This window comes from Lepidochelys olivacea (genome assembly GCF_965140295.1).
Source record: "Lepidochelys olivacea isolate rLepOli2 genome assembly, chromosome: 1".
In the NCBI taxonomy this organism is placed as follows: Eukaryota; Metazoa; Chordata; order Testudines; family Cheloniidae; genus Lepidochelys; species Lepidochelys olivacea.
This window is the reverse complement of record NC_140411.1, coordinates 256,134,538-256,149,633: the sequence shown is the minus strand read 5'-3', so window position 1 is coordinate 256,149,633 and position 15,096 is coordinate 256,134,538. Positions and strand designations below refer to the sequence as shown.

Sequence of the window (15,096 nt, the reverse complement as noted above, 5' to 3'; positions counted from 1 at the left end):
CATGTGTAAAATGGGAATAATAATACTTTCCCACCTCACTGAGGTGTTGTGGAACTAAGGTTGTTGGTGTTTGTAAAGCATTATATGACCATTGTATGGCAGGCACTATAGAAGTGTTTATGAAGATACTTGAATTAAATCTCTTCTTAAAGTAACTTTCCCTCACTAGTACAGTTGTCAGATCAGAAAACACAGCTTTGCATGTCCAAACTTTTCCAAATGCTAATAGGCTCCTAATTGGAAAGGGGTATGGATGAGGACTAGTCATAAAGAAGTTCAGAAAATCGTGTGTGTGGAAGGAGGGTTCTGTGATGAAAACTTTTGACCCCCCCTCTCCCCCCAATTTTTTTTTGTCAAAATGTGCAATGGAAAATTTCTACTTTTTGCCAGAAAACCAAATATTTCTGACAAAAACTCAAAATTGTGAGGGAAAATATTAATGTAGTTGAACACCCGACTTTTTGTCAAAAAGAAAGCTTTGATGGAAAATTTTCGATTACCCATAACTAGTCACATTAAAGAGATATTCCAAGGGTTGAGATTTTCACAATGGAAAGGATTTGATTGAGTAACCTCCACCTTCTCTCATTATGGGCAGTAAGTCCATGAAAACACTGATATATTGGATAAAATGTGCTTCAAACTAGCCTCTATGGAGCAGCCTGTTGTAATAGCAACAGCCCCCTTTGCTGCACACATCATCAGTGTAAATGTTCCTCCTCAGGAGCAGTCAGTGTTACCCGTTCAGCCATAGTGGCTGCATTGCTCTGTAGTGACCCCATCTGGCCATCTAAAAAGTGGAACTCACAGACTCCAAAAGGGATTTCCTTCCATTTTGCGGCTGGTGACCCCAACAACAGGACCTCAGGAGAGTGGTTGCTTTAAAAAGAGAGGGGGATTGTTGAGGGAGTCTTCAGGAGTAGAACAATTGCCAGAGGCTTGATTTTCACGTAAAAGCCAATGAAAAAGCAACATTTGTATATGTTAAAGTATATGGTACCAGTTGTATATGGTTAAAGTAAAGGACTGACTAACATAAGCAAGGCAGAGATAGAATGTCTGTGATAGAAATAAAACCACTTTACTGCTTAGAAGAAAAGGACACTATAAAAATTGAACATTATGCGGTATTACCTTAAAGACAGTATACATTGAGTATAAAATTTATAAATAGCATGGAGGAAAACTGTAAACTAGTGTTACAGAATTTAGCAACAAATATATTTCTTCTGGATAAAATTTTCTCCCAGGCTTCGTTTCCTTTCCCCAAATTTCTGTGACTACCAGGAACAGCAGAGGGGCTCAGTGAAGAAAAGGGAGTGACCAAGATACTGATTAAGCCACTACAACAAAAGCAGCAACATAGTCTTAGTGGATTTTTTTTTTTAAGGATTTTGTCAAGATTTGGTGGACAGAAAACTTTGAGCTGCATGGGGAAAAAAAAAAAAAAGTTTGCACCATCCTTTGAATTTTGTCACTCCCTTCCAAAATACAAAGGATTCATAGACTTAGAATATTTTGAAAAAAGTTGAAGAAATATACCTGGCAAGTCCTGTGAAACAATGGGAACTCTTTCTTCCTTGTGCCTTCACTTTGAGTTCTTATTAAGTGGTGTGTTCATGGGCACCCTGAGATAGCATTTTCCCCACTGGTGAGCGTGGAAGGTCTACGTTGATGAGTCAGACATATTAAGGGTATGTCTACACTCTGACCTGGGGTTGCAAGTACTAATGTGCTAATAACAGAGCGTAGCCGGAGTGGCAGGAGGGGCTAGCTGCCAAATAGCATCCCTCTGAGACACTAGACACGTACTGTACTTGGAGTGACTAACCTGTACCTCCACTGGTGCTCCAATCAGAACTAGAGTGGGTTTGTCTACTCCAGTGGGGAATTACACCCCAGTTCAAAGTGTAGATGAGGGTCATGTTTGGCACACCAAAATTAGGCCCTGATCCTGAGGTTTACACTGTGTTGGTGGAGTGCTCTGTCTGCACAGAGCCCTATTGACTTCAGTGGGACTCTGCACAGGAAATTCCACATACAGATAATCCCCCTCACCCTTTTCCCTAAAGAAAAAAAATGGGGAGGGGGGAACACCCCCCTCCCAACTTTAAAAGGGAACAATATTTAAAGAAACCAAGAGCCCCCAGGCAGAGTTGGCAGTCGGAACATTCCAGTACTGTGCTTGTGATGAGAACTGGAAAGTGAAATTGGATTTGAAAGTGAAACTGACGGATCCGTTATCCAAGCTCAGAGAATGGGAAAGGAGTCCAGGAGAGCTGGCTGTATTTCAAGGAATCCCTGTTGAGGTTACAGGGACAAACCATCCCGATGTGTCGAAAGAATAGTAAGTATGGCAGGCCACCAGCTTGGCTTAACGGTGAAATCCTAGCAGATCTTAAGCATAAAAAAGAAGCTTACAAGAAGTGGAAGGTTGGACATATGACCAGGGAAGAGTATAAAAATATTGCTCGGGCATGTAGGAATGAAATTAGGAGGGCCAAATCGCACCTGGAGCTGCAGCTAGCGAGAGATGTTAAGAGTAACAAGAAGGGTTTCTTCAGGTATGTTGGCAACAAGAAGAAAGCCAAGGAAAGTGTGGGCCCCTTAATGAATGAGGGAGGCAACCTAGTGACGGAGGATGTGGAAAAAGCTAATGTACTCAATGCTTTTTTTGCCTCTGTCTTCACGAACAAGGTCAGCTCCCAGACTGCTGTGCTGGGCATCACAACATGGGAAATAGATGGCCAGCCCTCTGGGAGAAAGAGGTGGTTAGGGACTATTTAGAAAAACTGGACGTGCACAAGTCCATGGGGCCGGATGAGTTGCATCCGAGAGTGCTAAAGGAACTGGCGGCTGTGATTGCAGAGCCATTGGCCATTATCTTTGAAAACTCGTGGCGAATGGGGGAAGTCCCGGATGACTGGAAAAAGGCTAATGTAGTGCCAATCTTTAAAAAAGGGAAGAAGGAGGATCCTGGGAACTACAGGCCAGTAAGCCTCACTTCAGTCCCCGGAAAAATCATGGAGCAGGTCCTCAAAGAATCAATCCTGAAGCACTTACATGAGAGGAAAGTGATCAGGAACAGTCAGCATGGATTCACCAAGGGAAGGTCATGCCTGACTAATCTAATCGCCTTCTATGATGAGATTACTGGTTCTGTGGATGAAGGGAAAGCAGTGAATGTATTGTATCTTGACTTTAGCAAAGCTTTTGACACGGTCTCCCACAGTATTCTTGTCAGCAAGTTAAGGAAGTATGGGCTGGATGAATGCACTATAAGGTGGGTAGAAAGTTGGCTAGATTGTCGGGCTCAACGGGTAGTGATCAATGGCTCCATGTCTAGTTGGCAGCCGGTGTCAAGTGGAGTGCCCCAGCGGTCGGTCCTGGGGCCGGTTTTGTTCAATATCTTCATAAATGATCTGGAGGATGGTGTGGATTGCACTCTCAGCAAATTTGCGGATGATACTAAACTGGGAGGAGTGGTAGATACTCTGGAGGGGAGGGATAGGATACAGAGGGACCTAGACAAATCGGAGGATTGGGCCAAAAGAAATCTGATGAGGTTCAATAAGGATAAGTGCAGGGTCCTGCACTGAGGACGGAAGAACCCAATGCACAGCTACAGACTAGGGACCGAATGGCTAGGCAGCAGCTCTGCGGAAAAGTGGACGAGAAGCTGGATATGAGCCAGCAGTGTGCCCTTGTTGCCAAGAAGGCCAATGGCATTTTGGGATGTATAAGTAGGGGCATAGCGAGCAGATCGAGGGACGTGATCGTCCCCCTCTATTCGACATTGGTGAGGCCTCATCTGGAGTACTGTGTCCAGTTTTGGGCCCCACACTACAAGAAGGATGTGGATAAATTGGAGCGAGTCCAGCAAAGGGCAACAAAAATGATTAGGGGTCTGGAACACATGAGTTATGAGGAGAGGCTGAGGGAACTGGGATTGTTTAGTCTGCAGAAGAGAAGAATGAGCGGGGATTTGATAGCTGCTTTCAACTACCTGAGAGGTAGTTCCAGAGAGGACGGTTCTAGACTATTCTCAGTGGTGGAAGAGGACAGGACAAGGAGTAATGGTCTCAAGTTGCAGTGGGGGAGGTTTAGGTTGGATATTAGGAAAAACTTTTTCACTATGAGGGTGGTGAAACACTGGAATGCGTTGCCTAGGGAGGTGGTGGAATCTCCTTCCTTAGAAGTTTTTAAGGTCAGGCTTGACAAAGCCCTGGCTGGGATGATTTAATTGGGTATGGGTCCTGCTTTTGATCAGGGGGTTGGACTAGATGACCTCCTGAGGTCCCTTCCAACCCTGATATTCTATGATTCTAAGCAACAAAACAAAATGGAAATAAGGAAACTGCAAAAATAGTCTAGAAAAGTGAATTAGGTTTGTAAAAATGGAGTTTTAATAATATTGATTTATTTAAAACCTAGTAAAAGTGTGTTTGTTAAAAACTAAGGCCCTGATCATGCGGACACAGATGTAAGTAGTCCCATTGACAGTGTCCCTTTCAGCACAGAGCATGGCTGGTGGGGATGTTAGAGGCCACATTTCAACCTTCGCAACAAAGGGGAAGCAGCAAGAGATTTATGCAACAGCAACCCACGCTAACCTGGGAAAACAACACCCTGACGGGAGCTTCACTCCTGTCCTCCAGACAGAGTGCTTACATACTGCAAGGCCTGTTGTAATCTAGAAGGAGGGAGTTGTGCCTTGGCAGGCTGAAGTGATCTTCAGTGAGGCAAGGGAAGAGTAGAGAGTGAGGCAGAAATTTAGGTGCCTGACCCCAAAGCCCATTTAAGTCAATGGAAAAACACCCATTGATTCCAATGGGCTTTGGACAAGCCCCTTATAATGCAAGGGCAAGCTTAGTCCACAAAATATCTGTCCCTGATAGTATTCATTTAAAAAAACCTCAACGCCTCCTAAAAGAAATGTATTTTGTGCTGGTTTCTTCCCCCTTACTCTTTCCCTCTATTTGGTTCCACATTTTAAAAAGCCTCTACGGCTGCATCTTTATTTGGCAAGGAAGAGGGTTGCTTTCCAAGCCCCCGCCTTTACCAGTCTAGCTGTCTGCATGTCAAACATATTTTTACCCTCTGCAATATGAAATGGAAATCTGGATAGGAAAATAACTCTGTTGGTAGCAGCATTGGGGTTTTTGTTGTTTGTTTGTTTACAAAGCGCATAGATACATTACAGCCCACCTAGGAACACACATCTTTGTAGCAACAAAATAAAGATTTTCACAATAATGTGATTGCAATACTGTAATGTTTCAGCTATTTATATGATTTTAAATTATACAGTCAGTGAGCAGGTAAAATACAGAGCCACAGTTTAATGGAAATCCAAATCAACGCCTGACAACTCATTGCATGACAAGCTTCATCTCGCCTTCCAAAGCTCGGAGAAATGGCTGTGCTCAATGATTTAATGATTGCTAAAGAACCTTTGATCGAATGGTAGTTGGGTCAGGCCTTGGTTAGCTCCAGTGATGGTCACTTCACAAGTTGTGAAGTGTACTGGTGGAATTATCATTGCTAGAGACGCATAAGAAAGCTCTGCAGTTGCACAGATGGAACAGAGCAGAAATTGGTCCCCTGTGCTTACGGCCCAACTTGATGATGCCCAGCTGAAAAGGGAAGCAGCCTGATATAGCACCTGATCCTAAAAAGCAACCTAATCTCCCCCTGATATCAGTAGGGTTTGATGATGCTTATTGCCTTTGATGATCAGGTCCATAATTTAAGGGTAGAGACAAGGGGTGGCATTTTTAAGTGCGCCTAGGCACAAGCCCCATTGACTTTCAGTGAGCTGAGTGCTCCTAAACCACTTAGGCATTGCTGACGATTCCACCCAAGGTTCTTTCTAATCCAAACGATTCTATGAAAATGCCATTTAAGCCAAACACCTACATTCTCCTGTAAGTGTCTTCTAATAAATGGGCCAGATCCTCAACTGGTGTAAATCAGCATAGCTCCATTGAAGTCAAACAAGCCCCAAAATGATTGATGCATCAATCCCAACACTAGAATACACTCTTCCCCGTCTCATAATGGCGAAGAAGCCTCAAACAAATTGAAAAGATCACTGCATAGAGAATGCTATATTGTCCCTGTCTAGGATGACTGCAATGCCTTTTCTTGCTGACAGCAGCTCTGCTTCCTAAGTGGAATGAACTGAAGATACATGTCTATGTAAGATAAATAATTATAATAATAAAAAACAAACACAAATAATGTTGTTAAGTGTTGCCCTCCTCCCCCGTACACTCGGTAAAATATACAGTCACCCATTTTGTCAGCAACCCCTCCTCATCAACATTAAACCTTAAAATATTTTTATTTAATAAGAAAATTTATATTATAGTTTTCTTAATAAAAACAAAACAGAACAAAAAAATCCTCCAGTCGACAGTGAAGCCAGGACCATCCCTTCCCCCATGTCGCCTCAGGACGTGGAAAAAGCGTGTGCCCATAGCTATATTAACAACAGCTTGGGGGAAACAGAGCACTTGACCCACTTGGAATCCACTGGACAGCTGAAATTTAAAGTTCTAGGAGGTGCCTGTCAAGATGTTGCTTTTCCTTGCCTCACTCTGCCAGCTTTTGCTTTCACTACATATACAACTGCAGCCAGTGTAGCTGTAGGAGGTAAGCCATGGTTGGGGAAGAGGGCATGAAACAGTGATTCTAACCACTACTGCAGGTACACTGGAGTTTCAACATCTTTTACCAAAAATAAATCACTGACTCGGAATGTCAAGATTTCTGTTTTAAAACACAATCAAAGCATTCATTGTTTATAACACCAAATAATTCCACGTCCTGTCAAAAATAGCTTATGTCATTATGTGTATATACATCTTACTTCAGCTAAACACTATTTTGGCAATAGATTTCTTATAGCAATAAACCCTAGTGAGTCTCCCCTTTCCCCCTCTCCATGGGAGTGATTGATTGATTTTTAGTGTTGATAATTTTCATTTGTTTGGTTTAAGATGTTCACAAGGGAATTTTTCTGCAGGAGCTAAACTGCAAAAATTTCAGGAGTAACTCTGTTTAAAAGAGAGAAGCTCAACATTTCACCTGCTGCATTGTACTTAGGTGAATTACCTCCCTGAATGCAGGTTTTATTTCAAAAACCTCATGATAATAATAAACCTCTCTTTATGTTCTACGGAACCCCAGAACTTCCAGTGTGCTCTTGCCTTCACACTGTGACTGAATGAGCAAGGAGGACATTCAGTCCTTGGTGCTTTTACCAGATGATGCAGTGTCTTAACACCAACTGAGTTCTCCCACTTCTGGAGCCAATCACACTTCCAAAATTCCCGGTTTGTATAGGGGTTTGTTTGTTTTATTTACTGATCTAGTTAATTAAACCAGTTTCCCCTTCAAATAGCTTCAGTCTACATAATTTGTGCAGTGAGTGTGCGAAGAGGGCTTGGGGAAGCCAGGGCAAGGAAGAATGATATAGTGCCGAACTGGGATAGTTTTTATATTTTTGTTTTCCTAAAAAAATATAGATTATATTGCTATAGATAATGATACATAGAGAGAGCAAGGGCTCCATAATTTTTTTTTCCGGTGTGCAAACGAACGTTCCCAGACAAATATAATCTGACTGAAATGGGTGATCTCAGAATCGAAAAGTGATTAAAAACAAATTCAGTATGACAGCATAGACTTTTTCTTTTTTTTAAGTGTTCGAAGTGCTAAAATTTGAAAGAAAACAGGCACTAATTTCATTGTCATCATCATGATCTGGTAGAAGTTATTGTCCAAGAGAAGCTCAGCCACAAGGGAGGGAGGAAAGGAAATGGGGAAGGGACTGTGCTCAGGGATCTGTGGCGTTGATGATAGTTTTATCAGGAGGCGCCCATCCTCTGTACCAGCTGCAGTATCCTTCCTTCTGTCGGATGCAGGCATAGTGCTTTGATTGGGACCCTGAATGACCGATGTTGGAGAGCATGTCTGTCCAAAGACACTCATTCTTGGAGGTCACAAAGCAGGGCAGGTAGTAGCAGGGTTTAATCTGCAATTATAATCAGCAAGTGGAATAGGGGTAAATTGAAGGCACATTTTATAGGACTTTGCTTTTAAATCAGAAACTGGTGTTTTTGAAATTCTTTTTAAGCACTAATGTGCTAACTAAAAAATTAAGCCCCGATCTTGCAAACACCTAAACATGTTCTTAACTTGCCCACACAAGCAGTGCCATTAATGTCAATGGCACTGTTCGGGTGCTTAGAACAGTGGTGCGCAAACGTTTCCAGTCATGCCTACCTTACCATTCATGGGATTTGTCGCTCCCCCTCCCGCACCATTACTTGTCTTCCAGAGGTTCCCAAACTTTTCTTTGCTGAGCGCCCCTTCAGAGGTTCATGTCCAATGACCACACCCTTCTTTTTAACAGGGTTATGGGGAAGGAATACCCTGTACCCACGGGGGCCAGGGGTGGGGGACACTAACCATGTGGCAGCTGAGGAAACCTTCCACTCCCTGCAGCAGTCAGGTAGTGTTGGCTACCGGGACACAGCTCCCTGCCCATTTCGCTCCCCGCCTGTGCAGGGCAGCACTGAAGGGCCAGGGTCAGGACCAGAGTGGAAGGCTGCACCCATGAGTACTGGCCCCCTGCTGTACAGGGTCCCCTGCTGACTCCAGCCCTTGAGTGCGGCCCTGTCTGCTTTCCTTGCATAGGCTCTGTCTGGCCAGGGTCAGGAAGGGGCTCTCTCTGGCAGGTGGGTCAGTACTCCCGGGGTATAGCCTTTCGTTCCCCACTCACACAGTCTCTGCTAATATCCCCAGCAGAGGAGCATAACTGCTGGGTTGTGACTGTTGCAGTGGTGAGGGAGCAAGGCAGGCAGGGAGCCTGGTCTTGGGAGTCGAGACCACCTGCACAGTGCCCTGTCCACTTCCCCTGCCGGACAGAGTCCCCTCTTAACTCCAGCCTTTCAGAGTGGCTCCATCAGGTCTTTGTACTCCCTCGATAACCATATCACTGTGCTCCACAGTTTGGGAACCTCTGGCTTAGAATCAAGCATGTGCCTAAGTATTTGCAGGATGGGAGCTGAGTGCAAAGTCTTAGAGATAAGTTCTGAACTTTTAATCACTCAAAATGTTTTCAGGGGGAAAAAAGCTTAACACATTTTCCCAGCAGCTCTGCACATAATTTCGCTGATCTGCAAAATAATGTTTGTGAAATTTTCAGAGATTCTGCCCCACCCTGCCAAATTATACCAAAAGGTGCATAGAAAAGGCGCAGGCAGAAAACTTTAACTTGTTCACTACGTTGTGAAACCCGTGAGGAGCAAAATTTGTCTTGTTTTGCCTTCTGTAAAAAATCTCTTGCCCTTTGGTTCCTTCCCTGATAGTTCACCTGCATTATTGCTATAAGCTGCAATGAGCACAGTTCTAGGATTAGGCTTTTAATTGCATCTAACTGGAGGCAATACATACCTTGCAGCCACAACCGAGGTGGTAACGATGATTTAGTCCTTTGCGCTGGGACAGAGTCAGTCGGTCCCATTTCTCATACAAGTTACACAGGCCAGTATAAACCTTTCCTTCATACACACGGCCTGGAAAACACAGAAAGGGACACAAATTAGTTGTTCTCAGTTCAGTCAGACAGTTTCCTGAGCCTGCTAATGTTCTCAATACCACGTGTATGCCTTTAGTGTCAGTTCAGCAATCAGTTTATTTTCTTCTATTAGCTATGGGATTAGTGAGTGAGACTATGGCACTTCCACAAGTTGGAAGCTTTGTACCAGCTGTGAGAATCCCCAGCAGCATGCCAGTGACCACAACCATCACATTCCCCTCTGCAACACTGCAAGGTGTAAGTGCGCCGGCACCTTAAAAGAGAAACAGGACTTGGCATGTGCTGTCCCAATTCTTTTTGCATCCTCATCTTAACAACTCACTTGGTCCAAACAGGCTTTTCCATTTCTAGCTCAGCAGAGCGGTGCCTTGCTGTTTCGAATCACACTGGCCTGTACTGTTGTGGGCACACCAGCTCAGTTATGCATTAATAGCCACTTATTGTCACAAAAAATGCTCAACACTGGATATGTGGTTTGTAAACTGGAGAGATTTAAGGGGAGGGAAAAAAAGTAGAGGAATGTGTTGCTAATGGAGAGGCAATCCCCGGAGACTGGAATGCTACTGACTGATTGTCACTGCATTCTATGTTTTATGCAGTATTTCAGCACAGGGAAGCAGACAGGCGCTGTCTTTAAGAACCTGCTTATAGAGCTGACCTACCTACCCCCATTCCGTGTGAGTGTTTGGCAAGTACAGATACAGACAGAAAAGAGGTCCTGATCATGAGAAACTCCAGTGGTCCCTTACCTGTAATCAGATACTGGTACTTGTTGACCTCTAGCTTGACCCCACAAAGACTCTCTGAGGCTTCTGTGTAGATATATTGAACTTGTGGCATCTTGTCAAAGCCCCTGTACATCTGAGGGAATAAATAAAGTTGTTTTAGACTCTAAGGAGGACAGTTTTTCAGCATGCTGCTGGAATTTCCTTTGGCTCCCTTAATGGTATCCATAGGCCATGATTCTGGGCAGTGAACTGTGGTACTCTTGAAAGTGAGGACCAGATGCTACTAGCAGAACTCTGGCATATTGTAGGTGATGTGATTTGCAAGCCTCCCCCACAAGTCGGCCAATACATGAGCATCTTCACTACAATAATCCATTACCATCCTGCACTAGCATACCACCTTTCCCACTTCACCTCACTTCTGACTTGAAGTGGTCACATCTCCTGCATTTCCAAGGTTCACAAATGTCGCAAGCTATTTCTGGCAGAAGCTGCACAATTAATTTGAGTTTATGAATCTGGTTTCCTGAAATTTAAACAATTTCTCTTTCCCCAAGGGAGATTTTTTAAAAAAATAAATAAGGCCCAACTTTTCCAGTCTCCATTATTTTGGATTTTTCGGTTTGGGTGCCCAATTTGAAGTACCTGCCACAAGGCCTGATCGTTGGCTATGTTAAGCACTCACAGCTCCCCATGACTTCAGCTGGGGCTTAATATTTCTCTAGCTAAAGAAACGCTTTTGCTATGTATTAAAAAAACAGCCTTCCCCCAAACTAGTACAAATGAGCACCATATTGGTGATATTAACATCTAGATTCTTTATTGTTCCTGTAGAATTTTTCTACCATCTGCTCTGTCCCCACATCCTCTCTTAAGTGGAAGCCCAGTTAAGTTCAAGTTTGATAGAACTCACAAGTGTTCAAGTAGATATGAAATTAGAAAGAAATTAGTTTGACCTTCCCCAGTCTGGATCAGCAGCACTCTTGAAAGCAAACTACCTATCACGCTGAAGTGTGTGGAGTCATGTGAATAAAATAACCCCTAAGAATGAAGATTAAGGCTGGTCAATATTTTGGGGCGCAGGGGGGTGGAATTTCAATGACTGTTTTCCTGAAAATGTCAACAACAAAAAGCATTTGGCTAAATTTTCATGATGCTTTTCTGCTGGTTTTTTTTTTTTTTTTTGACCAGCTGTATCGGTGGCCAAAATTTAGACAGAAACACTGGAGGATGAGGGGAATCACAATTTCCTGAAGTTTCTCCCCCTAACTGCCCAAGCCCACAAAACTCACTTGAGAACAAATCCTCACTGGAACTTAGGTTCACAAGAAGTAGATGCTCAATGCATTGAACCTCACTGTCTCCTCTAGATCTGCCACTATCCTTTTCCCCCTATCTTTCTACTGCATCACCATTAAGACACCAGCTTTGCCAGCTTGAAGTTTCTCTCCCACTTTTATAACTGGAAATATCTAAGCAAAACAAACCCCAAAAGCTATAAATTCTTGTCATTGTGTCAACTGGGAAGTGTCCTGCACACCTTCTCCCGTGCTACGCCCTTTTCCTGGAATCCCCTATGATCCCAGTGTCCATGTGTACATTCGTTGTTCATTCATATACCTCCTTAACTAAGTTCTTTCTTAAAACTCACCAAATGCCACCTTTCCTTCATTAAGGGCCTAAACCAGAGCCCATTGACTTCAACAGACTTTGGACCAGGCCCAACCACTGCTGCCACACTCCCATTTAAAAACACATTTTAAAAAGTCTTGCTATGCTCTGAGATAAAACCATCTCCTGGGTCATCCAGTGACTTTTCTATTTGTCTTACCTCTCCATATTTATATTGCACTGATCACTAGCAGTGATCTAGCAGTACTGTTACTGTATAACAGCAATATTACATAAAGCGAAATTCATTCCAAAGAGCTTGTATTCTCCAGTCTTACTTCTAATTATGCCTGACAACTATGTGAGGAAAGGATTTTTTGAAGTTAATCATTCCATACCAGTAGAAGTGCAAGCATCGTGCTTGGAATATGTAAGTGTATACTTAACTGAGCATAAGCTTCCCATTGAATAGTTAATCCTTGCATGCTTTGCCTCATCCATGTGTTGTTATACTTGCAATTTTGTTGCTCTCCAGGGGATATACTTTGATTTCCTGATTTATGCTGTATGTTTGTAGGTGGTCCCGTGGTTAGGGCACTAACCTAGGACTTGGGAGAGCTGGGTTTAATTGCCTGCTCCTCCACAGACTTCCTGTGACTGCACAAGTCACTTTGTCGCCCTGTGCCTCACTTCCTCATCTGTAAAATGGGGATAATATCTCTACCTCACAGGGATGCTATGAAAATAAATTAAAGATTGTGAGGCACTGAGATACTACAGTAATGGGGGCCACACCTTAGATGGTATAAACTATAACAACAGAGACTGTGTCCTTTTCGATAACATCATGCACATCATAGGCATTGAACAGGTAACGAGTGATACTGCACTGCCAGATGAGGCTCAGGTTTAATTCCTGAGTGTGTTCCCTTGTTCAATAAATCAACAGGGACTGGAAGCGCTGCAAAAGGCAGCATGCTCCGTCCCTGGAGAAGTACTTCACCTCACATTGCAGTGACTCCTCCAGCTGATTCTAGGAGCTGTACTGATGGGCTCTCAAGAGAGAGTCCCATCCACTCCCCTTCAACTGAAGGACAGTCACTGTGACATGGAGACTTTGGGGAGGGAGTACAAACCTGTGAGAAAATCCAGGAAAGGGAAGTTTTCTACAGAGGACTCTTTCCCTAATAATAAATAAATAAATAAATAAATCCCAAGCATTGTTTCTGGATACATAAAATACCCTGCAAGTTCCATTAGATTAGTAGAAGAAAGTCAGCCATAAACCAGCCTCTCTCTTAACTGCTACCCTCAGAGTCATCCTGTCACCACAGTTGTGTATTTTAGGAAATCTAATGACAGGGAGCAAAGTATTAACAAGCATTGCATGGCAGTGCCTGCTACTGCTGCACAAGTTCCGGTTGTGTCAGCATTCCCATTAGCAAACCCCATTCTTGGGGATTAGGTGGAACTCTACCACAGAAAAGCATATGCAAATCATCTGGTTCCTCTTATTTCATGATGAATTTAGTACTGTGATGTCCTGTGACAGGATTATTTTCCCCTGTGAACTTTAACTGAGGGTAAATTAGACACCAGCTCTTTCTTCTTATGACTGCCACTGTTTCACCCCCTTACCTCACATTAAAGGTGAGCTACAAGCTAAAGAAACAAGCCATTTTCTTTAGGCAACACTTTAGGTCAATGCTCCTGCTTAGCCAGCCTACAATGGGATTGAGCAAACATGCAGAGTATTAAAATCTGATCTATATTTCCTTTTCGGGTCCCTGAAGTCGTTCTGGATAGTTCCTAGAATGCATTGTGATATCACAGCTTACAGTACCAAGAAATTACACTGGTGTATAGAGCCACGTCCTATCAGCTCAGTGAAGATTTTTGGCATGCAGTTTTGAAAGACGTTTGAAGTATTTTAGATCCCAAAAGGGAATAAATAATTACAAGATTTTCAAAACTACAAACCTCTGTGCTAAAAAACCTTCCACTGTCCTGCATCTACGGGCTGGCCCTATGCTCTCCATCCAGGCCCCTGGGCGTCTAACTGTAACATCACCTGATGAATTGTGGGACATCACAGAAGTGTGGGAGCTGGCCCAAAAGAAATCAGAGGACCAAAAAAGAAATACAAAAATAGATTGTTATTACTTAACATGCTCAATGCCACTCAGCCTGGTTATCCAGACAATTTGGCACATGCTGCTGAAGTAAATCGCTTGTTTGTTTTTCATTTGCGGGTGCGGGAGGGCTTAAAGGTGTCCAGCAAACACGGACATAATAGTTTTATCATCAGTACTGTTTACAGGCAGCTGTGCAAAGCAAGATGCCTAGTTAGCTTTTCTTTCCAGCAGGAGTAGAGTAGGACTTCACTGGGGTGAGAGCAGGAAAGATGTACCACACCAGCTTCTGCTCCCCCACATCATCCACTGAATGCCTTTCTACTGAGCACTCTAAGTGCAGCAGACAGACAGTGGGGTTTAAAAGAAGATGCTCAGATTGTTTATTGAAAGTTATGTCTGCAGGATGTTCCAGTTAAGCTGAATAGTTTGATCGCTACAGGTTCCTTCCTGTCCAAGATCAGGTTAAAACATGTGACACAACATATCACCCCCATAGTACGGCACAGTGTGCCAATAGACCAACACTGGCCAACACATGCAACCGCTTGTTGAAAATAAAACCTCACAGGCTTTTCTTGGGGACGTGGTTTCCTAACAAAACATTTGGATCAACTTCTGCAAAGACAATTCTCCTCTTGCAGTCTTGGCATAGATACATGTGGATTAGTGGGATATCTGCTGTAAAGACCCATGCCCCCATATAGCAGCACAATCTAATGCAAACAGAACAGGAAAACCTCCTACAGTTTGGTTTCCCTAATTGAAATGCTTTGGAGTACAACTGGGTGACTTTTCACAATAGAGTGCAAATGTGGGAAATGCAAAGCCAGACAAGGTACGAGAACTGAGTGGGGATCTTTTCCCACTCAACTCTCTCACCTTGTCTAGGTTTGCATTTCCCATGTCTGCAGGCAGAATTATGACTAATATCAGGGACACTGCTATAGTCTACTTCAAGATGACTGCCTAAATCCCAGTCAAAATCACATATCACTATCACAGAGGACACTGT

At 43.3% G+C, this 15,096-nt stretch overlaps 2 protein-coding genes across 2 annotated transcripts in view; one reads left to right on the top strand and one right to left on the bottom strand.

Annotated features, from left to right (window-relative positions):
- The window catches only part of SYN3 (synapsin III), a 279,080-nt gene that overhangs the window by 106,465 nt on the left and 157,519 nt on the right, over positions 1-15,096 (top strand). The gene's annotated exons all lie outside the window — the stretch shown is intronic.
- The window catches only part of TIMP3 (TIMP metallopeptidase inhibitor 3), a 45,960-nt gene continuing 36,122 nt past the window's right edge, over positions 5,259-15,096 (bottom strand). Inside the window, exons 3-5 of the mRNA XM_084610872.1 lie at positions 10,360-10,471; positions 9,466-9,587; positions 5,259-8,041 (exon numbers count right to left, since the gene is read on the bottom strand). Coding sequence (XP_084466998.1) covers positions 7,844-8,041; positions 9,466-9,587; positions 10,360-10,471 — 432 coding nt within the window. The 3' untranslated portion in view covers positions 5,259-7,843. The remainder of the gene's footprint in view (positions 8,042-9,465; positions 9,588-10,359; positions 10,472-15,096) is intronic.